The sequence below is a fragment of the Ceratotherium simum genome, chromosome X (assembly GCF_057802395.1).
Source record: "Ceratotherium simum simum isolate JZ-2026a chromosome X, ASM5780239v1, whole genome shotgun sequence".
NCBI classification, from domain to species: Eukaryota; Metazoa; Chordata; class Mammalia; order Perissodactyla; family Rhinocerotidae; genus Ceratotherium; species Ceratotherium simum.
In genome coordinates, this window is record NC_141940.1 from 80,637,826 (window position 1) to 80,665,570 (window position 27,745).

Here is a 27,745-nt window from a genome sequence, read left to right on the forward strand (position 1 = left end):
AGACACATGATAATCAAAATGCCCAGAATTAAAGATGAAGAGAGAATCCTAAAAGCTACAAGAGAAAGTCAAGTTACATACAAAGGAAACCCCATAAGGTTATCAGCTGACTTCTCAGCAGAAACCTTACAGGCTAGAAGAGAGTGGCATGATATATTTAAAGTGCTAAAGGAAAAAACTTAAAGCCAAGAATACGCTACCCATGAAGCTTATCATTCAAAATGGAAGGAGAGATCAAATTTCCCAGACAAACAAAAATTAAAGGAGTTTGTCACCAAGAAACCAGTGCTACAAGAAATGTTAAAGGGACTGATTTAAGGGGAAAAGAGAAGACCACAAATAGGAAAACTTATCTATTTCCAAGATAAGATGGTAATGGATAAAAATGCACAAAAAAGAGGTTAGATATGATATGAAAAACATAAAATGAGGGACGAGGGGAGTTAAAGAGTAGAGCTTTCAGACAGAGGTCAAACTAAAGAGACCATCAACTCCATATAGAAGAAGAAAGGAACAGAAAAGGACTACTAAAACAGAGAAAAACAAAAGTTAAAAAATGGCAGTAAGTACATACTTATCAATAGCTACTTTAAATCTCAATGGACTAAATGCTCCAATTAAAAGGCAGAAGGTGGCTGATTGGATAAAAAAACAAGACCCATATATATGCTGCATACAAGAGACACACTTCAGACCTAAACACACTCATAAACTGAAAGTAAAGGGACGGAAAAAGATACTCCACGCAAATGGCAATGAAAAGAAAGCTGGGGTATCAGTACTTAGAAAAAATAGACTTTAAAACAAAAACTGTAGAAAGAGATAAAGAAGGGCATTACATAATGATCAAGGGAACAATCCAACAAGAGGATATAACACTTGTAAATATCTACGCACCCAATGTAGGTGCAGCTAAATATATAAAGCAATTATTAACAGACAAAAAAACAGATATAGACAGTAACACAGTAATAGTAGGGGACTTTAACACTCCACTTACACCAACGGATAGATCATCCAAAGAGAAGATTAATAAGGAAACATTGGCCTTACATGATACACTAGAACAGATGGACCTAGTAGATATATACAGAACATTCCATCCAAAAACCAAAGAATACACGTTCTTTTCAAATGCACATTGAACATTCTCCAGAATTAATCACATATTAGGACACACAACAAGTCTCCATAAATTTAAGAAGACTGAAATCATACCAAGCATCTTTTCTGACCACAACAGTATGACACTAAAAATCAACTATAGGAAGAAAATCAGAAAAGCCACAAATACGTGGAGATTAAACAAAATGGTACTGAACAATGACTGGGTCAACGAAGAAATCAAAGAAGAAATCAGAAAATACCTGGAGACAAATGAAAATGAAAATACGACATGCCAGAATTTATGGGATACAGCAAAAGCGGTTCTAAGAGGGAAGTTTATAGCAACACAGGCCTATCTCAACAAACAAGAAAAATATCAAATAAACAATCTAACAATGCACCTAAAGGAACTGGAAAAAGAAGAACAAACAAAGCCCAAAATCAGTAGAAGAAGTGAAATAATAATAATCAGAGCAGAAATAAATGATACAGAGACCAAAAATAATAGAAAAATTAATAAAACCAAGAGCTGGTTCTTGCAAAAGATAAACAAAATTGACAAACCTTTAGCTAGACTCACCAAGAAAAAAAGAGAGAAGGCACAAATAAGTAAAATCAGAAATGAAAGAGGAGAAATTACAACAGACACCTCAGAAATACAAAAGATTATTAGAGAATACTATGAAAAGCTATATGCCAACCAACTCGACAATCTGGAAGAAATGGATAAATTCTTAGAATCATACAACCTTCCAAAACTGGATCAAGAAGAAGTAGAGAATTTGAATAGAGCAATGACCAGTAAGGAGATAGAAACAGTAATCAAAAACTTCCACAAAAATAAAAGTCCAGGAACAGACGGCTTCGACCAAACATTCAAATAAGACTTAATACCTATCCTTCTCAAACTCTTCCAAAAAAGTGAGGAGAGGGGAAGCTCCCTAACTCATTCTACGAAGCTGACATTACCCTGATACCAAAACCATACAAGGACAACGCAAAAAAAGAAAAACACAGGCCAATATCACTGATGAACATAGATGCAAATATCCTCAACAAAATACTAGCAAATCACATACAGCAATACGTTAAACAGATTATACACCATGATCAAGTGGGATTTTTCCAGTTATGCAGGGATGGTTTAACATTTGCAAATCAATCACCATTATACACCACATTAATAAAATGAAGAACAAACATCACATGATCATCTGGATAGGTGCAGAGAAAGCATTTGACAAGATACAGCATGGATTTATGATAAAAACTCTGAATAAAATGGGGTTAGAATGAAAGTACCTCAACATAATAAAGACCATATATGAGAAGCCCACAGCTAATATCATCCTCAATGTTGAGAAACTGAAAGCTATCCCTCTAAGAACAGGAACCAGACAAGGATGCCCACTGTCACCACTCCTATTTAACATAGTACTGGACGTCCTAGCCAGAGCATTCAGGCAAGAGAAAGTAATAAAAGGGATCCAAATTGGAAAAGAAGATGTGAAACTGTCACTATTTGCAGATTACATGATTTTTTATATAAAACCTTAAAGAATCCACCAGAAAACTTTGAGAAGTAATAAACGAGTATGGTAAAGTTGCAGGATACAAACTCAACATACAAAAATCAGTTGCATTTCTATACACCAACAACGAAGTAGCAGAAAGAGAAATTAAGAATACCATCCCATTTACAATTGCAACAAAATGAATAAAGTACCTAGGAATAAACTTAACCAAAGAGGTGAAAGATCTGTACACCGAAAACTATAAAACATTGCTGAAAGAAACTGAGGAAGACACAAAGAAATGGAAAGATATTCCGTGCTCTTGGATTGGAAGAATTAATATAGTTAAGATGTCTGTACTTCCAAAAGCCACCTAAAGATTCAATGCAATCCCTATCAAAGTTCCAACAACATTTTTCACAGAAATAGAACAAAGAATCCTAAAATTTATTTGGAACAACAAAGGACCCCGAATAAGTAAAGGAATCCTGAGAAAAAAGAACAAAGGTGGAGGTATCACACTCCCTGATTTCAAAACATACTACAAAGCTATAGTAACCAAAACAGCATGGTACTGGCACAAAAACAGACATGCAGATCAATGGAATAGAATGGAAAGCCCAGAAATAAACCCACACATCTATGGACAGCTAATCTTTGACAAGGGAGCCAAGAACATATAATGGAGACAACAAAGTCTCTTCAACAAATGCTGTTTGGAAAACTGGACAGCCACATGCAAAAAAATGAGTGTAGACCCTTACCTTATACCATACACAAAAATTAACTCCAAATGGATTAAAGACTTGAGTGTAAGACCTGAAAATTTTAGAAGAAAACATAGGCAGTAAGCTCTTTGACATCTGTCTTAGCAACATATTTTCAAGCACCATGTCTGACCGGACAAAAGAAACAATTAAAAAATAAACAAATGGGACTACATCAAACTAAAAAGCTTCTGCCCAGCAAAGGAAACCATCAACAAAATGAAAAGACAACCTAATGATTGGGAGAAGATATTTGCAAACCATACATTTGATAAGTGCTTAATTTCCAAAATATACAAAGAACTGATGCATCTCAACAACAAAAAAACTAAAACCCAATCCAAAAATGGGCAAAAGACCTGAACAGATATTTCTCCAAAGAACATATACAGATGTCCAACAGACACATGAAAAGATGTTCAAAATCACTAGCTATCAGGGAAATGCAAATCAAAACTACAATGAGATATCACCTCACACCAGTCAGAATGGCTATAATTAACAAGACAGGAAACAACATGTGTTGGAGAGGATGTGGAGAGAAGGGAACTCTCATACACTGCTGGTGGGAGTGCAAACTGGTGCAGCCACTATGGAAAACAGTATGATGATTCCTCAAAAAATCAAGGGTAGAGCTACCATATGATCCAGCTATTCCACTGCTGGGTATTTATCCAAAGAACTTGAAAACACCAATGCATAAAGATACATGCACCCCTTTGTTCATTGCAGCGTTATTCACAATAGCCAAGTCTTGGAAACAACCTGAGTGCCCATCAAAGGACGAATGGTTAAAGAAGATGTGGTATATATACACAATGGAATACTACTCAGCCATAAGAAATGATGAAATCCAGCCATTTGTGACAACATGGATGGACATTGAAGGTATTATGCAAAGTGAAATAAGTCAGAGGGAGAAGGTCAAATACCGTATGATTTCCTACTTTAAGTGGTAGATAATAACAACAATAAACAAACACATAGGGACAGAGATTGGATCGGTGGTTACCAGAGGGGAAGGGGGGAGGGAGGAGGGCGAAAGGGATAATTCAGCACATGTGTGTGGTGTTGGGTTGTAATTAGTATTTGGGTGGTGAACATGATGTAATCTATGCATAAATAGAAGTATAATGATGTACACCTGAAATTTATACAATGTTATAAACCAATGTTACTGCAATAAACAAAAAATTAAAAAAAATTCAATCAAAGTATTTCTCCATATTAATAAATTAAAGAAGAACACCATATGATCATCTCCATAGTCACTGGAAAAAATATGGCAAAATCCATCATCCATTGTTCATGAAAATCCTCAGCATACTAGCAACAGAAGGGAACTTCCCCAACTTGATATACAACCTCTACACAAAACATGCAACTAACATCATACTTGACCATGGAAGACAGCATGCTTCCCTCTAAGACCAGGAACAATACAGGAAGATTTTCTCTTTTGACTTCTATTCAGTATTAATTTGGAGTTTCTAGCCAGTGAAATAAGGCAAGAATTATAAATGAAAGGAACCTAGATTTGGAAGGATGAAGTAAAATTTTCTTCTTTACCAGACAATATGATCATCTATTTAGAAAATCTAATGGAATATACAAAAAAGTCCCTAATACTAACATGTGAGTTTAGCAAGGTCACAACACATAAGATCAATATGCAACATTCAATTGTATTTCTGTATACTAACAATGAAAAATTGGAAAGTGAAATTAAAAACAATGCCATTTATAACATCATCAAAAATATGAAATACTTAGGAGTAAATATGACAAAAGATGTGAAAAACATATACGCTGAAAAGTATAAAACATTGCGAAAAGAAATTTAATAAGACCTAAACAAACTGAGAGAGATATTTTATTCATTAGTTAGAAGACTCAGCATAGTTAAGATATCATTTCTCTTTAAATTCATCTACAAATTCAATGCAATCCCAATCAAAATCCCAGCATATTATTTTTTTTCAGAAATTGACAAGATTATTTTACATTTCATATGGAAATGCAAGAGTGCTAGAATGGCCAAATCAGTTTTCAAGAAGAACAAAGTTGTAAGGCTAACTCTACCTAATTTCAAGAATTATTATAAAGCTACAGTAATCAAAACAGTGTTGTATTAGCCTAAAGACAGAGAAATTGACCCATTGAACATAAGATATAATACACAAATAAATCCACATATAGAAAGACAACTTATTTTTACAAAAGTTCAAAGGCAATTGAGTGGATAAAACAGTTTTGTAAACAAGTGGTGATGGAACGAATTGATATCTTTATGCAAATATGAACTTTGGTCCATCCTTACACTATATATAAAAATTGTTCAGATCACACACCTAAATGGAAAGCCTAAAACTATAGAACATCTAGAAGAAAACATAGAGGAAAATCTTTGTGACCTTGACTTATGCAAAGATTTTATATACCACACAAAAAGCATAATCTATAAAAGAATAAATTGATAAATTTGACTTCATTAAAATTTAAAACGTCTGCTCTTTGAAAGACACTATTAAGAGAATTAAAATACAAGCCATAGACTAGGAGAAGATCTTTACAAATCATATATCTGATAAAGGACTTGGATCCAGAATATATATAGAAGTCTCAAAACTCAAAAAAACACACAAACAACTTAATAAACTTTAGAAAAATATTTGAATAGATACTTCATCAGTGAAAATATAGGAATGGTAAGTAAGCACATAAAAAGATGTTCAACATCATTAGGTATAATGGAAAGGGAAATTAATCCACAATGAGATACAAATGCAAACCTATTAGAATAGGTAAAATTGAAAAAGACTGATCATCTCAAGTGTTGTCAAGGATATGCAGGAACTGTAACTCCAAAACAATGCTAGTGGAAATGTAAAATGGCACAACCACTTTGGAAAAGTTTGACAGTTTCTTAAAAATTTAAATATACACATACCATGTAATCCAGACATTCCACTACTAGATATTTACCCAAGGGAAAAATGAAATGTCTGGTCATACAAAGGCATGCACATGAATGTTCATAGCACCTTTGTCTGTAATAGTCCAAAACTGGAAACAACTCAAATATCTATCAATGGATGAATGAATAAACAAATTGGGGTGTATTTATAGGATTGAATACTATTCAGCAATAATGATGAATGAACTATCAATGCAGTCATGTGGCACATAATGAAGTTTTAATTGACGATGGACCACATGTATGATGGTGGTCCCATAAACTTAGAACCACATAGCCTAGGTGTGTAGTAGACTATAACATATAGGTTTGTGTATGTACATTCTATGACATCCACACAACTACTAAATTGCCTAATGATGCAATTCTCAGAAGCTGTCCCTGTCGTTGTGACACATGATTGTATACAAAATATTGATTGATATAGAAATAAATATGCTGAATGAAAGAAGCAAGACAATAAAGAAAGAACATACATTCTATTATTCCATTTATATGAAACTCCAGAAAATTCAGACTAACTTGTAATGACAGGAAGCACATCAGTTGTTGCTTAGGGAGTGGATGTGAGAGAAGGTGAAAAAGGGATAACAAAAAGACATGAAGCAGATTTTAGAGGTGATGGAAATGTTCACTCTTCTGATTGTGGTGATGATTTCTCAGCTGTCAAACTTTATGAATTTGTACATGTTAAATTTCTGTTCATAAGGACTTTCCCGGCAATCTAATTGAGTTGTTACAGGTACAAATAAGTAAATGTTATTAGAGCAACCAAACTTTATGTGACAGCTAATAAACCAATTAACTCTTATATTCAAGTTTACTTAAATAATGTAGATTCTGAGGTTACTAGCAAAAGTAAAGTGAAGAGTGAATTGTTTCCGAAGAGACGGTGAGTGGTAAGGAGACGGGTTATATTTGCTAATCATTAGGATAAAGCTTTAGGGTCTGTCTTTCTTCTCTATTTCTGGTATCTTCTCTGTAGAAACAAAATATTCCACTCTAAAGTCATTGAAGCAAAATTACTTCAGCAACTACAGGCTTTCAAATAGTCACTGGAATGATTCCTGAGGTGAAATAGCCCTGATATGCCACCATGATAAATAATCAGAGGACCTTTTACACCAAAACTCCAAAGCGTAAAAATAAACTGGCAGGAAGTTCTCTTGGCCTCAGATAAAATTCAGCTATTTGATTTACTGGAGAACATTTTACAGAGTTTTATGTGTTAGAGCAAATTTTAATATTGATTACTATGTTACAAAAATATCAGGGAGGATTATTTCTTCAAAAAAATTGTTGTAACATCACTTTAAAATATAAATTTTGTTTGATGTTAAGTTCAGTGTAATAAGAAGCTTTTTTGAGGGGTTATTTTTTGAAAGGGAAAATAAGTGACCTTAATATTATTAGATATAACTCTAGAGTGAGTTTATAGAGTGGACCTTTTAGCCAAAGTACAACTAGTAAAAAAGTCGAAAAAAAGTTTCAATAGAATTTGTTGACATGAGAATGTTTGTTATTGGAATCACTGCCTCACTTACTTGCTTTTATCTGCCCTCACTCTGGGCAGGAAAGAGTATAGGTAAGAGAGAATATCAGTAGCTCCTTCCAGACACAAAACGAAAGAAATTGCAATATGGAAGGTGGTGATGTTACCGCAGCAGTTCCGTTTTTGCCCGCTGGCCAGAAAGCCAATCACCGAGATGACGAGATTGCAGAGAGAGAGGGTTTAATCACAAGGCAACCAAGTGAGGAAAATGGGAGAACAAGTCTCAAATCTGCCTCCCCAAAAATAAGGACTCAGGAGTATTTATGAGGAAGGGGGCAGGGTGGTCTGAAATAATTGGAGGTGAGGAGAGATAAGGTAATTGATGATCTGCGCAAGCATAGTCAGTCTTCATGTTTCTTCTTAGGACGCATCCTCACAGAATGGCATCATTAGCATGCCCTGAGGGTGGAGTTCCAGCCTCTTACCATCAAAAGGGCCCAGTTGAAGGGTTGGTGGTCTCAGTCCAGCCTGAAGTGGACAAGGAGCTCAGTTCCTGAAAAAAATAGCTTAAATACCCATTACCATGGTAACCCAGGCTCCAGGGAGATGTCATCTATAGGAACCTAGTGGGAGTCAGATAGCATATTGCCCAAACAGCGCAGTTAACAATGAGTAAGTTTATCCTGCAGATTTAAGTCCTTGCCTTCCATTCTGATAAGTTTCTAGGTAAGGCCATCCCCCCTTCTTTCTGGTGCAGGGAAGAAGATACATTTACAAATGGAGATTTTCTTTAAAAATGTAAATATCTCTCATAAAGGGTAACTAGAACTAAGAATGGGTTTAGCAGGACCCACCCAGGTACACGGAGAGGTCTATAGTAATGGTCTTTTCTGCAGCAGGCCTCCCATTCCAAACTCCTTTGGTCAGTTAGTGGGGGAGGGGGTCAAAATGTCATTCAGGCTGAGACATATTGTGAGTTCAAAAATTCTAATCCCCCATAGTTACTAGCTGTTTAATCATCAATGGCATTTTGCCAGTCTCAGTGATTTGGGTGAGAAGGTTTGTGGAAATGAAAATTTCCAAGTTCTGCAATTGAACATGTTTTTGGTTTCAACCCAGCAAATATTCACAGGATTTATAACATCACTCAAGAAAAGTAGCAGAGTCTGCGGAGTTAGAAGGCTCACTTCATGCATTGCAAAGATCCAGAAAGAGAATTGGAAACTTGTATTTGACTGCATATATATCAAAAGGGATCAGACTAAAAGGAAAATGATTATTTTAATCCAGAAGTCATGGAGAGGCCTTGAAGTAGCCACTATAAGTTTCTTTTATTCACCACCATCAAATTAAAATGAGAGAAATAGTAGGTGACAATGCATGTTACATTATTTTGCAAATCAGGTACTATTATATTAGGCTTGCTTGGAGTTTTACTCCTTTACCACTGTCGGGGGAGAAGGAGAATCTCCCTCTGCCCTTTTCCTTAAGGTTCTTATGGCTGGCCAAATAATCAACAAGACAGGTTAGCAAGAGAAAATAATATCAAATTTAATAACATGTATACATGGGAGAAACTCAGAAATGAGCAACTCGTCCCTCTGTCTAAGCTGCTTGCTTAAGTATTGCAGCTAAAGGCGAGGAGCGTGTTGGGGGTGGGTAGTGGTCTGGGACTTCAGAGGCCAGGAAGACAATTCTTTTCAGGGTCATCTATAGATAAGGTGGTCAGGGAGAGACAGAGTTTTTGATAAAAGAGGCTTGGTGCCTTTCCTATTGTAACCTCTATCCTGCATTATCTTTACAACCATCATGATAATAACTCCTTCCTTAAACAGATCTTTTGTTTTAAATTCTTTAGGCAGTTTGGGAGGGGAAACTCAAATATTCTTCCTGAGTTCTCTGAGTCCTTATTGTCTTAAGCTTGCAGAGTGGTACCTCCTGGGGTAGCTTGCCCTGAGCACCATCAGTTCCCTCCTCTGAAACTTCCCTAGAAGTTTCACAATACTTTTGAAACTTAAAGAAGTTTCATAGTCCAGAAGCTGAGTTGGTAGATGTTTCATATGACTGAACATATTTCTTACTCCTGATACTAGATCAGTTCAATTAAGTTCAATTTAGAAGGTGGTGATGCAGATGGAATCTCAAGGTTATGCCTATATTGTGGAAGCAAGCAATCAAATATTTAATAGAAGCATTTCTATGTAAACAAAAGAAAAATAAAGTTAATGGTTGGAGCAAGTTGTAAACCAGTTTCTGAGTTTAGAGGACAGCCAGTTAAGAAGATTTTTAGATGTCAGCCTCAAAGCATCTTTTGCAGTTTAAATGTCCCTGATGATGTCATCAGGTAATCTCTCCAGTTTATATCAAGTCCATCGGCTTCAGTTTGTAAGGCTTCAGAATAAAGGGCAGGTTTAGTTCTCAGTGATTCCAAATGAAAATGATGGAAAAAAATGAAAAACATTGGTTTGGAGATCTGTAGCCAGATATTTTACGAGACTAGAAGAAATCAGGGTCAAGTCCAGTCAACAGATATAAAACAAAAACCTCACAAGACAACAATACTAGGATCTAATATCCACAAATGTATACTATAGTTTTTACTGAAATATAATTTTTCTCTATAAAATCACCCTCATTTTTATTAAGATAGCCAAATTAAAACTAACTAGTTTGCAAAATAAATCTAGTTCTAATAGAGTTGGCCAAATTATTTACATAAGTACAGCAAGAATAGCAATTGATCACATACGCGCTTTTAAATCTGCTTTGCTGGAACTTTTTATAAGCAATCTCACAGTGAAATTCAAAGGCCTCTCAAGGCCAGGAAAGCTAAGCCAAAGATTTTGTCATCAGACTTTGCCTGTAATACCTACAGATTTGGGTGAACTCCTCTTCTGAGGTTCCCCCAAAATATTTCGAGGTTCCCTGTACCTGCCATATAAGTGACATTCTTTACTTATCCTGGTAAGTGCTGCTTGGAACATAAGGTACCAGGCCAATATTTCCATGTGGCTTTATTCCATAAAGTCCAATCTTCATTCCTCAAAAGCTGTACAGTTATATCGCAAATATGATGTTCCAGTCACACCCTTGGTAATATAACCAGTGTTTCCAATTGTGTCCTGTTATAAGGAGAACAGATTCTTATTGAACTTATGCAAATAACTATATTGCCATGAAAACAACAATACTCACTCACTAAGAGTTTCCAAATCCTGGAGGGATGAGGTAGAGAGAAAAAGATAAATATTTTAATTTTACTTACAAAAGTATCATTTACCAAATTGTTATAAGTCCTAGCTAGCTCAGGAGAAAAGAGAAAAAGTTTTCCTTAAATCTGAAAAAAGAAAACATTAAAAATTCAGCAATACTTCAAATGAAAAATCATAACAATTATAATCATCCTTATCAGTTCATTCAGTCCTGTATAATCCATTCTTTTTTTTTTTTTTAAAGATTTTATTTATTCATTTTTTTCCCCCCAAAGCCCCAGTAGATAGTTGTATGTCATAGGTTCACATCCTTCTAGTTGCTGTACATGGGACTCGGCCTCGCGTTGGACGGAGAAGTGGTGCCTTGGGGCGTGCCCGGGATCCGAACCCGGGCCGCCAGCATCAGAGCGCGCACACTTAACCGCTAAGCCACGGAGCCGGCCCCTGTATAATCCATTCTTGATCCCACTTTTTGTTAGCAGCTTCATGAAGTTATCAGTTTCTCCATCGGATTTCTGTAATTCTTTTTACCAAGTTCACTTTTATGATCAGAAAGTTTGTCAGAAACCTGTGTTCCAGTGTAAATGTCAGAGTCCTTTCTATGAATATTTTTGAAGTTGAAACATATTTTGCAAAAGCATTAGAGCCAAGAAATAAGTCTGTAAACAAGACCTCAAAATGGCAATTGACAAAGAAATTTGGTTAATTTTGTGACATACAACACTTTAAAATAATAATAACCAGAATTATGACTGATAACCAGGACACATCAGAATTTCAGTAATGTTATACAATTTTCACGTAAGCAGGCTTATCATCACTTGTCTGACAATGCTTTCCATGTAATTTAACATACTGAATAAGCCTAATAAGTTTAGTATCTTTCTCCTTATAGGAAGAGAGCAGATTTCTTTGAGAAGTTCCAGGGCCCTTTGAAAATTCTCAAAGAAAAAAAAAAGTAAAAAAAAGACTTTATTTAAGGTATGAATTTTGGGGAGCTTGTCAAAAATATAAAAATTTAAAGCAAGCAGAGCATTAACAGTCCAAAAAGCCTTAATAGAGAGACCTCAGTCTTTTGAACACAGGAAATTATTTTAACAGTTTTTTTTTTTTTCTGGTCTTTTAGGTAGACTTATCCGGAGGTAGAGAAAAATCTTTTATAACCTCTTTACGAGGTTCAAGAAAATTATCCTTTAAAGAGACGGAAGACCAAATTTTAATTTTGCACCAGCTTACTTCTGATATTAAAACACATTTACTTAAATAAATTCATTTCAATCTTAGCCAAGTTGACCATGAAAAACTCCTTTTCCAGAATTCCTCTTCCACAAACTTTCTTTAACTTCCTTTTTACATTCAGAATTTGTCCCATGTCTTCCTTTTCCCTCCTAGTACTTGAGGACAAATTTATCTTTCTTAATCAATCAAACAAAATATTTTCATTATTTGTATCTTTTTTATATATTTTATTTTCCCTGTACCCAGATATATTTTTCTAAATTTTTAGTAGCTTCAATCACATATACTAATTAGAAATTTTAACCTTTAGAAACCTTAGTTTGTAAGTAAAAACTAAGTAAACAATTATAAACGTTCTTTTACATTAGTATCTTGTGGCTTGGAAAATTTATAAACACTTCATAATTTCTGGAAACATGTTACTTTATAATACAATCTTTTAATAAAGCACATGTTTATCAATAGACCCAAAACACCTTTTAGTTTTCCGATAATGAAAAGCCAAAAGTAGACAAACATACATTTAGCAATCAATGTCTAACATCTTATGTTATTTGGAAATGATCTAGATACTCAATTGAATTTTTATCATAAAATTTAGCAAAACTCTAAAGTTTTAAGTTACCAAAAAGAGTTTGGAAGCTGTAACCACCATAACACATAATTATTGTTTAAAGTTCATCCAACATTCATCTTTTTCACAACTATTTAGTTACGTATTCCCAATAATTATTTAGAATGACTACAAGACTTCATAAGACTTCAGATAAAATTAGTCATCATTTAAATTACTATTTTTCTTAACAAGTTCTGTAATAGAAATAACATCAGTTTTTTTTCTACAAAATTTCATGTAGATTTCATCACTTCTTATACCTTTAAACATAGTTATCATTAAGATTTTAATCAATAGGTCTTGGTCTTCTAATTTTGGACAAGGAAAGCATTCCCAGTCAGCCATTTTAAAACATACTCAGGCAAAGTTGATGTAACCTCTTTATATAAAATTAGCTCAAACATTCCAACCTTTATAATCTTATCAACACTTACACTTTTACAAGTTCTCAATTGAATTGTAATCTGAGTCAAGGGTTTAAGGCTAGTCAAATTTTTCCTTTCCTTTTTCTGTCCTTTTCTTAGGTACCAAATAAATAATTATGTGGTAGCTCTCAAAACATTTTTTTCCCCCAATTTAGAAGTTTTGCCAATTCAAAGGATCCGTTGTCTGGCCATTGACGAGTAGGACCTTCATTTGTATATTTATTCCAATAGTGACTCGATCCAATAAGCCTTTTTAAGGAAAGACCCAGAGGTAACTTTCTATGCTTAGAGTAAATCTTTACCGTGGACGCAAGAGGCGTCCGTGGTGAGGGCGCAGATGATGTAGCCCCCATGATCCACAGAATTCACTCCCAAAGATATTCAGAGAAAGTAAAGACCTTTGTTGCACAGGCGGTAAGGATGGTGTAGTGAAAATGGTGTCTCCGGTCTCCCACAATAGTGTGGGACGCCTCCAGTCACAGACCCGCTAATCTGTGACACCATGCAGGCGATACTGGAATGGGATTTTTCCAGAACTAACAAGCAATGAAGGTTAAGACGACAAAAGCCCTTATGGACTGGGCCCTCTATGACAAACTCTCCTGAGAGCTTGGCACAGCCGGATAAAGAGACAGTTCAGAACCCCAGTCTACTTGACTGGCCACCAAGGGGCACCCTGGTAAATGCACCTTCCGTATGGTGGAGACCAAGGAGAATATTCTCACTGGTCACAAAGCTAAGTTTTGTCAGGACACAGAACAAGACAGAGACTATCTGGGAGGAAAAGGGCTCAATATCAAAACCAAGAGAACTCTACCAAATTGACCAGAGTCACTAAAAGCACAAGAAACTAGTTTCCCAAATATTTTCTCCTGCCAGTCTAAATTTAGAAAGAGAAAAAAATTCTCACCACTTCCTTCCACCGGACTCCACAGATAGAGATTCCGGGAGGCTGACGTGGTAAGAACTCTTACCTTTTGCCGGCTTTCGTCAGGCGTCCCCGTATCTCATCATCTGCAGAAGCCCAAGGAGAAGGCAGTTCTTCCAGCCAGAGAAGGCAACTTGCCAGCCAGTGTGGCCCCACGTTGGGTGCCAAAACTGTTGGGGGAGAGGGAGAATCTCCCTCTGCCCTTTTCCTTAAGGTTCTTATGGCTGGCCAAATAATCAACAAGACAGGTTAGCAGGAGAAAATAATACCAAGTTTAATAACATGTATACATGGGTGAAACTCAGAAATGAGCAACTCGTCCTTCTGTCTAAGCTGCTTGCTTAAGCATTGCAGCTAAAGGCGAGGAGCGTGTTGGGGGTGGGTAGTGGTTGGGACTTCAGAGGCCAGGAAGACAATTCTTTTCAGGGTCATCTATAGATAAGGTGGTCAGGGAGAGACAGAGTTTTTGATAAAAGAGGCTTGGTGCCTTTCCTATTGTAACCTCTATCCTGCATTATCTTTACAACCATCATGATAATAACTCCTTCCTGAAACAGGTCTTTTGTTTTAAATTCTTTAGGTAGTTTGCTAGGGGAAACTCAAATATTCTTCCTGAGTTCTCTGAGTCCTTATTGTCTTCAGCTCGCAGAGTGGTGCCTCCTGGGGTAGCTTGCCCTGAGCACCATCACCACCCTCCTCTCTCTTTCCTCCTTCCTCCTCCTATTTACTCCACTCCTGCAACATTTTTATATTATAAGGTTTTGTTAAATTCTATTTCTCTGTTATCTTTTGGACACCGAAGTTGCTGGACTTAAAGCCTAGTTTTGTGCCCCCCTCCCTTTCTCATTTCGACTAGTGCTTTCTGATGTCGGGAGAGAAGGAGAATCTCCCTCTCCCCTTTTCCTTAAGGTTCTTATGGCTGGCCAAATAATCAACAAGACAGGTTAGCAGGAGAAAATAATACCAAGTTTAATAACATGTATACATGGGAGAAACTCAGAAATGAGCAACTTGTCCCTCTGTCTAAGCTGCTTGCTTAAGTATTGCAGCTAAAGGCGAGGAGCATGTTGGGGGTGGGTAGTGACCTGGGACTTCAGAGGGCAGGAGGACAATTCTTTTTGGGGTCATCTATAGATAATGTGGTCAGGGAGAGACAGAGTTTTTTGATAAAAGAGGCTTGGTGGCTTTGCTATTGTAACCTCTATCCTACATTATCTGTATAGCCATCATGATAGAAGATCTGTTCCAGGAAGGAGCCACCATGTCAAATTCTTTAGGCAGTTAGTGGGGGAGGTCAAATGTCCCTCAGAGAAAACAATCAAGGTAAAAAGATATATTTCAGGGTGGCCAAATCTTGATCTCCCACACAAACAAACCCAAGTTTGTAATTTGGCTGGCATTTAAGCTGGAGTGTTTGGTGACAGAAGGAGCCAGGTATCCAAGTCCACATTGACCTGACCAATTAGGTCGGAATCCTTTATATACTTTGTTGCCACATAAAATGAAAAGACCAGTGTAGTTTACAGACAAGGTTAGAATTGAGTCTGTAGTTCCCAGGATCTGGACTATCTCATGATCTTTGCCACTTGCACTGTTACTACCTAAACATCTCCATTTCCCATGAGCTCCTGTCAGTCTGCGAGAACAGAACAGATTGTGGAATAGCTGGTACATTAGGCCATCAGTCTGATTTTGGCAGCTATAAAGCCTGGTCTTGTCACCTGACCAGGTGAGTCCAGATTTTTGATCCACCCATATATAGTCTGTGGTATTGGGCAGCTTATCAATGCAGATAGCTGCGATACCCCAAGTTGTACACGGGTGGCTCATAAGCCATCCAGAGCACTTGGTGATTTGGCAAATGTTAGTGCCAGAGCGAGTAGTGATAGAGTCACTTACACTTCCCTTGAGAGTTCTAAAGATGCCACCTGCGGAATCAAACCACAGAGTTTGACTGCAATATTGTCTCAGTATGTCACCCAGGAAAGGTCCAGCACCATGTTTACTTTCAATGCAGAGGGAAAAACTTTCACTTATTGCTTGTACTTGGGCAAGGGACAGTCCTTGATCTTCTAAGGAGTCTTTCTGGGGCCCAAGTGACTCACCAGGAGAAGAAGCAGAGTGAAGTTTCCCTTGTTGTGGATACCATACTCTGTCATTCATCCATTTTCCATACTTAGTCCACCAGGTGTTCACATCAGCAGGAAAAAAGACTAGATCAGGTTCTTTTGCGCTATCTAGCTGTTGACATAACCAACAGTCAGATTGATTAGTTAGCATGTCTAGGGCTTGGTAAACAGGCATAAGGTGGTGTTTGGTCTGTGCCCGACTTGTTGAAGAGGAGAGGGTTAGTAAAAGCAAGACACAGATTGGAGAAGAGCCCATAGCGGAGACTTAGAGAGGGGAAGAGAGACAGAGACCAGCACTCACCAGTTAGCTTTCTAATAAATGATTAAAAAAAATATATATATATCCACTAATAGTTTGTGTGTGCGTGTGAGTGTGTATATGTATAGGGAGTTTTAAAGCAAGGGGGAGAAAATGCGTCAAAGTAGGTTTTCTTGATCCGTGATCTTGAGAAAACCTGTCTTCTTCGTGATGTCGGCTGCTTCTGGGGCCTGGGTTTTGGACTTCGAAATCCTTAGTTTAAGGTCACCTGTGGGGATTATCTCCCAGTTGTCCTGAGAGCGATGTTCTGGGTCTATTTTGGCGTGGCTTGCAAGGATCCAGGAAGATTTTTCCTGTATTTTGATGGCAGTGAAGGTCGTCAGCAAGACTTCATAAGGTCCTTCTCAGCGATGTGACAGTGCATGTTTTCTTCTAAAGACCTTGATGCATACCCGGTATCCTGGTCGAAAGGGATGGCAAGGCTTGTCAGAAGGTGGGGGCCATGCCTCTTTTACCTATTGATGATATGCTTCAAGTATACTAGTTAATTTTGTATATAACTAGTCATAGCATCAAATTGTTCACTTAAGTTCCCATAATATTCACTTAATCCAGGAATTGAAGGTTTAGAGATGCCAGTAGGCATCGGACATCCAAAAACTATTTCAAAAGGAGTCAATCCATGTCTTCTATTTGGAGCATTTTGAATCTTCATAAGGGCCAAGGGCAGAGCTTCTGGCCATTTAAGTCCAGTTTCTTGACAGACTTTTCCTAGAGTTCTTTTTATATCTAGACTTTTACGTTCCACTTGTCCTGATGACTGAGGGTGATATGCGGTATGAAATTTTAATGAGTACCCCAGAGTTTTTGCAAGCAAGTGGTTTATCTCTGCTGTAAAATGAGTTCCTTGGTCTGATTCAATCCATAAAGGAAGGCCAAAGCAAGGAATAACTTCAGTTATTAATTTCTTTACCACTGTTGTGGCATCTGCATGTCTGGTTGGATAACATTCAGTCCATCCATTAAACATGAAGACAATAACCAAACACTGAGAGTAACCTAAAGCTGAGGGCAAGTCTATAAAATCCATTTGGAGTGCCGCAAAGGGCGGCGTGGGCCTAGGTGGACTTCCTGGAGCACACCGATTTCTCCCAGAAACTTGGTAAGATTTGCAAGTTATGCACTGGGAGGTAATTTGGTCAGAAATTTTATGGATGCCAGGGCAAAACCAATTGTCTTTTAGTTACTTAACTATCCCCCGTTTGCACATATGTCCCATTTGGTGGGAGATAAGTGCAAGCAAAAAAGTCAAAAGAAAGGGAGCTACTGGAAGTCCATTTGGCCCAATGTATAATCCATCTGATAATTGTTTGGCACCCTTTTGTACCCAATTGTCTTTTTCAGATTGTGGGGCATTTGCCTGATAGTTAATAACATCAGTCAGTGATAAAGGCAGGTTTAAAAATTGGGTGGAAAACGGATAAGGGGGTCCGTAGTGAGCTGCATGTTTAGCAGCTCTGTCAGCTCTGTCATTCCCTAAAGATATGATATCAGTCTCCTTAGTATGGGCTGAACAATGAACAATGGCAATTTTAGAAGGAAGGTGAATAGCTTGTAATAAGGCTGCAATTAAGTGTCCATTAGCAATAGGAGTTCCTGCAGAAGTTAAGAATCAACGAGATTTCCAAATTGTGCCAACAGCGTGGCAGACTCCAAAAGCATATTTGGAGTCTGTGTAAATAGTGGCAGTTTTTCCTTTTGCTAATGTGCAGGCCCTAGTAAGAGCTATGAGTTCAGCATCTTGGGCTGATTTTATGGTGGGCAAAAAATAATATTCAAGAGTTTCATGTGGGGAAACTATGGCATAACCAGTTATTATGCTTCCCCGGGAATTTCGTTTACAGGAGCCGTCACAAAACAGAAGTAAGTCTGGATTGTCTAAAGGGATGTCTGAGAGATCCTCTCGTGGCTTCGAGACCATTTCTATAGTTGCAAGGCAATCATGTGGAATGGAGTGGGGCTTTCTATCATCAGGAAGGGGCAGTAAAGTAGCTGGATTTAAAGTGTTGCAACAATGTAAGATGATGGAAGGGTTAGTTAAAAGAGCCTGTTCATAGGTGGAATGTCGCCATGTAGAGAGGTGTTGTGTCCTATGAACTTGCAAAATAGCTGACACAGAATGTGGGACATAGAGGTGAATGGGAGAGCCTAATGTAAGAGTACTGGCTTTATCAATCAGGGTGCCAGCTGCTGCCACTGCACGTAAGCATGGGGGCATGCCTGATGCCACAGGGTCTAGTTGGCATGAGAAATATGCTATAGGACGTATTTGAGAGGCAAAAGATTGCCCTAGAATGCCTGCAGCAATTCCATTATTTTCATGATAGTATAGATGAAAAGGCTTGTCAAAATTAGGTAAGCCAAGAGCCGGAGGCGTGGACAAAGCTATTTTTAAAGTCTCAAAGGAGATTAATGCCTCTGAGGGCCAGGAAATAGGCTCTGGGACGATATCTGGGAGAAGAGAATACAGAGGTTTAGCAAGGGCTGCAAAATTAGGAATCCATTGGCGGCAGTAACCAGCAGCTCCTAGAAATTTACGTAGCTGTTTCTTTATTTTGGGGAGAGGGATGGATAAAATTGACTCAAGGCGTTTGGGGGTTAGCTTTTGAATGCCTTGAGATATCTCATGCCCTAAGTAGGTAACAGTCATTTGCACCCACTGAAGTTTAGATCTGGTGGCTTTATGGCCTCGTTTAGCTAGGGCTTTCAGGAGAATGAAACAATCTGTAAGAGCCCCCTGCTTAGTTGGATTACAGAGTAAAAGGTCATCAACATATTGAATAAGAGTGGAGCCTTGAGTAAAGACTACAGAATCCAAGTCAGCTTTAAGGACCTGGGAAAATATTGAGGGGGGCTCACAATATCCTTGAGGTATTCGAGTCCATGTTAATTGTCTTCCCTTAAATGTAAATGCAAAAAGAAATTGTGAGTCAGGGTGCAATGGGATTGAAAAGAAAGCTGAGCAGAGGTCAACTACTGTAAACCAGACTGCATCAGCAGGTATTGAGGTAAGGATGACAGCTGGATTAGGGAACACAGGATGCTGAGAAATTACAAACGAGTTTATGGCTCTGAGGTCTTGTACAAATCTGTAGATTTGGTTCCCGTCTGAGTCAAATTTGCCTTCCTTTTTTACTGGCAAGATTGGAGTGTTACAGGGCGAGGAAGTAAAAACTAGTACACCCTGTTGCAACAGGGTGACTATTATGTGTTCAATTCGTCGCTCGGCATCTCTGGAGAGCGGGTATTGGGCTACTGATGGAATGGTTTATTTTTTTTCAAAGAAACGTGCATGGGTTGAGCACTAAGCAACAATCCTACCTCATTTGCATGTGTAGCCCAGAGACTGATTGAGACATTTTTTAAAGACTCATCCTCCCCAGAAAGATTTAAATCAGGACGAGTTTCCATCATGGAAAGTAGGAGATTGGGGCTTGGTCAGAAGGCAAGGAGATAAAAACACCTTTTTCACTACAATTTACAGTGGCATTGAATTTACATAACAAATCTCTGCCAAAGAGGTTTGCTGGTGAACAGTCAGAGACTAAAAAGGCATGATGTGTGTTAAGGGGGCCTAAAGATATTGGAGTGGGCTTAGATATGGGCAGTGAAATAGGCTGTCCAGAGACTCCAACAGCTTGAATAGAATCAGAGGTAACAGGTAGAGATATATCCTTCGAACGAATGTCGCACCAATGTCAATTAGGAAATCCAGTTCCTGATCCTCTATTTTAAGTTTAACTGTAGGCTCAGGGGTGTGACTGAGGATCGACTGACCCCATCATTTGAGGGAGAAGTGCCCCTCAGGTGGAGAAAAATGTGCCTTTTGGGGGTGCTGGGGCCAAGCGGGAACATTTTTTAAACTTTCCCTTCTCTTAAGAGCGAGACATGCCCTTTTCCAATGACCTGGTTTCTTGCAATACCTACAATTGTCATCCGAAGGCAGATAGGGAGACCTTGAGTGGGCTTTAGTTTACTTTCAGGTTTGAATTTTTGCTTTCCAAAAGATTCAATTTGCAAAGCAAGAAGGGTTGTCTTATTTCTCTTTTCCTTTTGCTTTCTTGCTGACGATTTTCAAAGAATTGTGTAGCAGCCTCCATTATTACACTTAATGGTTGCCCTGCCCAACCAACCACACTGTTTTGAATTTGTTTCTTTATATCAGGGAGAAAATTTCCAACTAAAGCAGAAATTAGGAGATTCCTATGCTCTGGGGCTTCCGGATTCAAAGCAGTGTGTCTTTGGAAAGTCTGAATAAACCTTTCAACAAAAGCTTTAGGATGTTCCCCCTCATTCTGAGTGCATAATTCAATTTTTGACGAATTAACTTTAGGAGGAAATGCCTCTAGAATCGCTCCTATTAAACCTTGAATATCAGCCTTTAGCTGTGCCACTTCCTGGTCATCTGCAGGATGGCCTGGGAGAGGGTCTGGCCATCTATTTCCTCTTTGAGGGGGGTTTTCTCCAGGGGGTCGTCTGGCCTGTCTGATAACTACAGCGTAGTCATGGGCTGGAAGAATGCCCCTTAGCAGCCAGTCAAGGTCTCTGTGGGTGGGGTTATGAATAGCCACTAATCTTTCTAATTCCTCTCTAAATTTAGTAGGGTCTTCTGACAATGGAGGCAGGAGAGTATTATAATTTAATAGATCAGCTGCTGTCCAGGGGACATGAATTCTCTGCAGTGGAGGTCCAGGATACATCCGCAAAGGACACTGCATAGGAATGTCTGAAGCTGACAGAGCCTGATTACAGAGCCCTGGAAAGTAGGAGGAGTTGTAAGACACAGCAAAATGAAACTTCTTGCCCTTCCTGGGTGTTTCTACTAAATTTACTTCTTGGTTTTCAGCATTTACAGAAGTAATCTGTATGCCCCTATCCTGGAGGTCAGGCTTAAGCGCCCCCTGTAAGTCTTCAACAGTGAGAGAAGTTAAAACAGGCAGCGGAATGCCCTTCGGAGATGTTGGAGTTCTGAGACCTAAGGAAACAGGCTGAGGAGGAGGCTGAGGAGCTAAGTCTTGAGGAGGAGGGTTTGGACAAGGGGCCCAGAGATCCAAAAGATCTTCTGAGGAGTCAGGGACAGAGAGTTGGGGATATAAGGGAGTGTAGGAGGGAGGAGAAAGGGAATTTTCAGTAAATTTGCTTTTCAATCTTTGTTCTAACTCCGACTTTTGTTCTTTCATTTTGTTAAGATATTCCCTAAGCCTAGCCGTTATATTTTTCTGGGTTTTCTTTTCAATTTGATCTTCCCATAAATATCAATAAGGCAGCTGCTTGGGATGAGAGCTCTCTAAAATATTTTTCAAATATAGAAGTTTTTCCAATTCAAAGGATCCATCATCTGGCCATTGAAGAGTAGGATCTTCATTTGTATATTTATTCCAATAGTGACTCAATCCAATAAGCTTTTATAAGGAAAGACCCGGAGGTAACTTTCCACTCTTAGGATAAATCTTTACCATGGATGCAAGAGGCGTTTCTGGTGAGGGTGCCGATGATGTAGCCCCCATGATCCACAGAATTCACTCCCAAAGATATTCAGAGAAAGTAAAGACCTTCGTTGCACAGGCGGTAAGGATGGTGTAGTGAAAACGGTGTCTCCGGTTTCCCACAATAGTGTGGGACGCCTCCAGTCACAGACCCGCTAATCTGTGACACCAGACAGGCGATACTGGAATGGGATTTTTCCAGCACTAACAAGCAACAAAGGTTAAGATGACAAAAGCCCTTATGGACTGGGCCCTTTATGACAAACTCCCCTGAGAGGTTGGCACAGCCGGACAAAAAGACAATTTGGAACCCCAGGCTACTCAACTGGCCACCAAGGGGCTCCCTGGTAAATGCACCTTCCATATGGTGGAGACCAAGGAGAATATTCTCACTGGTCACAAAGCCAAGTTCTCAGGACACAGAACAAGACAGAAGGAAAAACCTCATCTGGTTTTTTTCTTATGTGCACAATGACAGCTTTAGCCATGCCTTAGGTCTCTTTGAGCCAGAATAGTACCTGGGGGTGGGGGGCTCAGGGTTGGGGACTGTGTGCTTTACAGAGAACCTCGTCCTTGCACGGACATTTTCTTGCAGTTGGCGGGGACTTGTGTCATCTACCCTGTTCCGTGACCCAACTTATCCTGTCAAGGGAGTCTTCTGAAAGTGGGGAGTGCCCTAATGGCTCTTAAATGCTCGACCCATGCCCACCAAATTTGCAGCCTTTTTGGCTTCCAAGATGCCCTTGGCAATGGCCTTCACTTCATGTGCATATTAACTCACAGCAAAGTTTGTCTAAATAGACGCCAGTCTGGTGAGACCCACAAACTCACCAGTTTGTCAGGCAGGCCCAGACAGCAGGCTTATAGGGCCTATGCCTGTGTCCTACCCTATGGTATTTCCTTCTTATGACACACGACATGAAAGACAGAGACAAAAGAGAAAAACAGAGACTATCTCTGGGAGGAAAAAGGATCAAGATCAAAACCAAGAGTACTCTACCAAATTTACCAGAGTCGCTAAAAGCACAAGAAACTAGTTTCCCAAATATTTTCTCCTGCCAATCTAAATTTAGAAAGAGAAAAATTTCTTCCACTGGCCTCTGCAGATACAGATTCCGGGAGGCTGACGTGGTAAGAAGTCTCACCTTTTCCAGCTTTCGTCAGGCGTTCCCATAGCTCATCATCTGCAGTAGTGCAAGGAGAAGGCAGTTCTTCCAGCCAGAGAAGGCAACTTGCCAGCCAGTGTGGCCCCACGTTGCGTGCCAAAACTGTCGGGGGAGAGGGAGAATCTCCCTCTGCCCTTTTCCTTCAGGTTCTTATGGCTGGCCAAATAATTAACAAGACAGGTTAGTAGAAGAAAATAATACCAAGTTTAATAACATGTATACATTGGAGAAACACAGAAATAAGCAACTCGACCATCTGTCTAAGCTACCCACTTAAGTATTGTAGCTAAAGGCTAGGAAGGTGTTGGGGGTGGGTAATGGTCTGGGACCTCAGAGGGCAAGAAGACAACTCACATGGAGATAGAAATGCAAATGTTTATCTGACAACTCTTCTCAGGGTCATCTATAGATAATGTGGTCAGGGAGATATAGAGTTTTTGATAAAAGGGGCTTGGTGCCTTTCCTATTGTAACCTCTATCCTACATTATCTTTACAGCCATCATGATAACTCCTTCCTGACACAGATCTTTTGTTTTAAATTCTTTAGGCAGTTTGGGAGGGGAAATTCAAATATTCTTCCTGAGTTCTCTGAGTCCTTATTGTCTTCAGCTCAAAATAATCCACATGCCAGAGTGGTGCCTCCTGGGGTAGCTTAGCCTGAGCACCATCACTGAGCACTAACTCTTGTAGGGGAGGAAAAACTTTCCTCATCCACTTAGGATCACTTGCTGGGTCTCAAAATTAAACTGACAAATATAGATTAACAGGTGAAAAGCATACATATTCATTTAATATAAGTTTTATATGACAAGATCTTTTATAAGGAAATGAAGACCCAAGGAAACAGTTAGGCATGTGTATTTTATGCTGGATTTGATGAAGAGTACATAGTCATGAAGAAATATAATAGGTTAAAGAATAAGAGATAATTGTAGTTAACTGGGGGAAACTTAGCAAGGCCTGTTTGTTAGAAGTCTTCTTGGTGTCTCTGTCTTTGGAGATAAGGATGTTCTTTTTGTGGGAGATCAAGATTTGGCCACCCTGAAATATATCTCTTTACCTTGATTGTTTTCTCTGAGGGACATTTGACCTCTCCCACTAACTGCCTAAAGAATTTGACATGGTGGCTCCTTCCTGGAACAGATCTTCTATCATGATGGCTATAAAGATAATGTAGGATAGAGGTTGTCTCTCCCTGACCACATTATCTATAGATGACCCCAAAAAGAATTGTCCTCTTGCCCTCTGAAGTCCCAGGACACTACCCACCCCCAACATGCTCCTCGCCTTTAGCTGCAATACCTAAGCAAGCAGCTTAGACAGAGGGACGAGTTGCTCATTTCTGAGTTTCTCCCATGTATACATGTTATTAAACTTGGTATTATTTTCTTTAGGCAGTTAGTGGGAGAGGTCAAATGTCCCTCAGAGAAAACAATCAAGGTAAAGAGATATATTTCAGGGTGGCCAAATCTTGATCTCCCACAGTCCCGCCTTTGAAACTAAAAGTTTCACAGTCCTTTTGAAACTTAAAGAAGTTCCATAGTCCAGAAGCTGAGTTGGTAGATTGTTTCATCTCACTGAACACATTTCTTAGTTCTGAAAATAGATCAGTTCAATTAAGTTCATTTTAGGAGGTGGTAATGCAGGTGGGCTCTCAAGGTTACGCCTATATTGTGGAAGCAAGCAAACAAGTATTTAATAGCAGCATTTCTATGTAAACAAAAGAAAAACAAGGTTAATTGTTGGAGCAAGTTGTAAAGCAGTTTCTGAGTTAGAGGACAGCCAGTTAAGAAGATTTTTAGATGTCAACGTCAAAGCATCTTTTGCAGGTTAAAATGTCTCTGATGGTGTCGTCAGGTCATCTCAAGTTTATATCAAGTCCATCAGCTTCAGTTTGTAAGGCTTCAGGAAAAAGGGCAGGTTCAGTTTTCAGTGATTCCAAATGAAAATGATGGAAAAAAAGTGAAAAACATTAGTTTGGCGATCTGTAGCCAGATATTTTAGGAGACTAGAAAAAATCAGGATCCAGTCCAGTAAATAGATATAAAACAAAAACCTCAAAAGACAATTAACAAAACTAGGATCTAATATCTGCAAATGTATACTATAGTTTTTACTGAAATATAATTTTTCTCTCTAAAATCACCCTCATTTTCATTAAGATAGCCAAATTAAAACTAACTAGTTTGCAAAATAAGTCTAGTTCCAATAGAGTTGGCCCAATTATTTACATAACTACAGCAAGAATAGCAATTGATCACATAGGCTCTTTTAAATCTGCTTTGCTGGAACTTTTTATAAGGAATCTCAGATTGAACTTCAAAGGCCTCTTGAGGCCAGCAAAGCCAAGCCAAGGAATTTGTCATCAGATTTTGCCTGTAATACCTACAGATTTGCGTGAATTTCTCTCTTCCGAGGTTCCCCCAAAATATTTCGAGGTTCCTTATACTTGCCAGATAAGTGACATTCTTTACATATCCTGGTAAGTGCTGCTTGAAACATAAGGTACCAGAGCAGTATTTCCACGTGGCTGTATTCCATAAAGTCCAATCTTTATTCTTCAAAAGCTGTATGGTTGTATCGCAAATATGATGTTCCAGTCACAACCTTGGTAATATAACCAGTGTTTCCAATTGTGTCCTGTTATAAGGAGAACAGATTCTTATTGAACTTATGCAAATAACTATGTTGCCATGAAAACAACAATACTCACTAAGAGTTTCCAAATTCGAGGGATCAGGTAGAAAGAAAAAGATAAATATTTCAATTTTAATTACAAAAGTATCATTTACCAAATTGCTATAAGTCATAGCTAGCTCAGGAGAAAAGAAAAAATGTTTTCCTCATCTGAAAAAAATAAAACATTAAAAATTCAGCAATACTTCAAACGAAAAATCATAAAAATTATAATTATCCTTATCAGTTCATTCAGTCCTGTGTAATCCATTCTTGATCCCAACCTTTTTGTTAGCAGCTCCATGAACTTATCAGTCTCTCCATCAGATTTCTGTAATTTTTTTACCAAGTTCAGTTTTATGATCAGAAAGTTTGTCAGAAACCTGTCTTCCAGTGTAAATGTCAGAGTCATTTCTATGAATGTTTCTGAAGTTTAAACATATTTTGCAAAAGCATTAGAGCAAAGAAATGTCTCTAAACAAGACCTCAAAATGGCAATTCACAAAGAAATTTGGTTAATTTTGTGACATACAACACTTTGAAATAATAATAACTAGAATTATGACTGATAACCAGGACAGATCAGAATTTCCGTAATGATATACAATTTTAAAACACATATCTCAATAACATTTACCCACATAATACCACCTAAGCAGGCTTATCATCACTTGTCTGACAATGCTTTCCATGTAATTTAACATACTGAATAAACCTAATAAGTTTAGTATCTTCTTCTTTATAGGAAGAGAGCAAATTTCTTTGAGAAGTTTCAGGGCCCTTTGAAAATTCTCAAAGAAAAATAGTAAAAAAGAAAGACTTTAATTAAGATATGAATTTTGGGGAGCTTGTCAAAAATATAAAAATCAAAGCAAACATAACATTAACAGTCCAAAAAGCCTTAATAGAGAGACCTCAGTCTTTTGAACACAGGAAATTATTTTAACAGTTTTTATTTTTTTTAGGTAGACTTACTCAAAGGTAAAGAAAAATCTTTTATAACCTCTTTATCAAGTTTAAGCAAATTATCCTTTTAAGAGAAATAAGACCAAATTATAACTTTCTACCAGCTTACTTCTGATATTAACACTCATTTACTTAATTAAATTCATTTTAATCTTAGCCAACTTGACCATGCAAAAACTCCTTTTTCAGAATTCCTCTTCCACAAACCTATAACTTTCCTTGTACACATGTTTTTCTTAATTTTTTTAGTAGCTTCAATCATATATACTAATTAGGAATTTTAACCTTTAAAAACCTTAATTTGTAAGTAAAAACTAAGTAAACAATTATAAACTTTCTTTTACCTTAGTATCTTTTGGCTTGGAAAATTTATAAACACTTCATAACTTCTAGAAATATGTTACTTTTTGTACAATCTTTTAATAAAACACATGTTTACCAATAGACCCAAAACACCTTTTAGTTTTCCTGTAATGAAAAGTCAAACATAGACAAACGTACATTTAGCAATCAATGTCTAATAACTTATGTTATTTGGAAATGATCTACTCAACTGAATTTTTATCATATATTTAGCAAAACTCTAAAGTTTTAAGTCACCAAAAAGATTTTGGAAGCTGTAACCACCATAACACATAATTATTGTTTAAAGTTCATCCAACATTTATCTTTTTATCTTTTTTACAACTATTTAGTTACTTATTCCCAATAATTACTTAGATTGC

General features: G+C 37.9%; 1 protein-coding gene across 7 annotated transcripts in view; it reads right to left on the reverse strand.

Annotated features, from left to right (window-relative positions):
- Positions 1 to 27,321, reverse strand: part of LOC147911906 (endogenous retroviral envelope protein HEMO-like) — a 45,978-nt gene extending 18,657 nt beyond the window's left edge. Inside the window, exons 1-4 of one of the 7 annotated variants that reach the window (XM_087426843.1) lie at positions 23,357 to 26,536; positions 16,383 to 17,125; positions 14,324 to 14,501; positions 9,151 to 10,979 (exon numbers count right to left, since the gene is read on the reverse strand). In XM_087426843.1, the coding sequence (XP_087282969.1) occupies positions 10,940 to 10,979; positions 14,324 to 14,501; positions 16,383 to 16,662 (498 nt within the window). In that variant the 5' untranslated portion in view covers positions 16,663 to 17,125; positions 23,357 to 26,536 and the 3' untranslated portion in view covers positions 9,151 to 10,939. Of the gene's footprint in view, positions 1 to 9,150; positions 15,197 to 15,230; positions 17,126 to 23,356 lie in introns of those variants that run through there. The other 6 variants (XR_015550475.1, XR_015550476.1, XR_015550472.1 and 3 more) reach the window with 6 other exon arrangements.
- Positions 27,322 to 27,745: the final 424 nt, after the last annotated feature.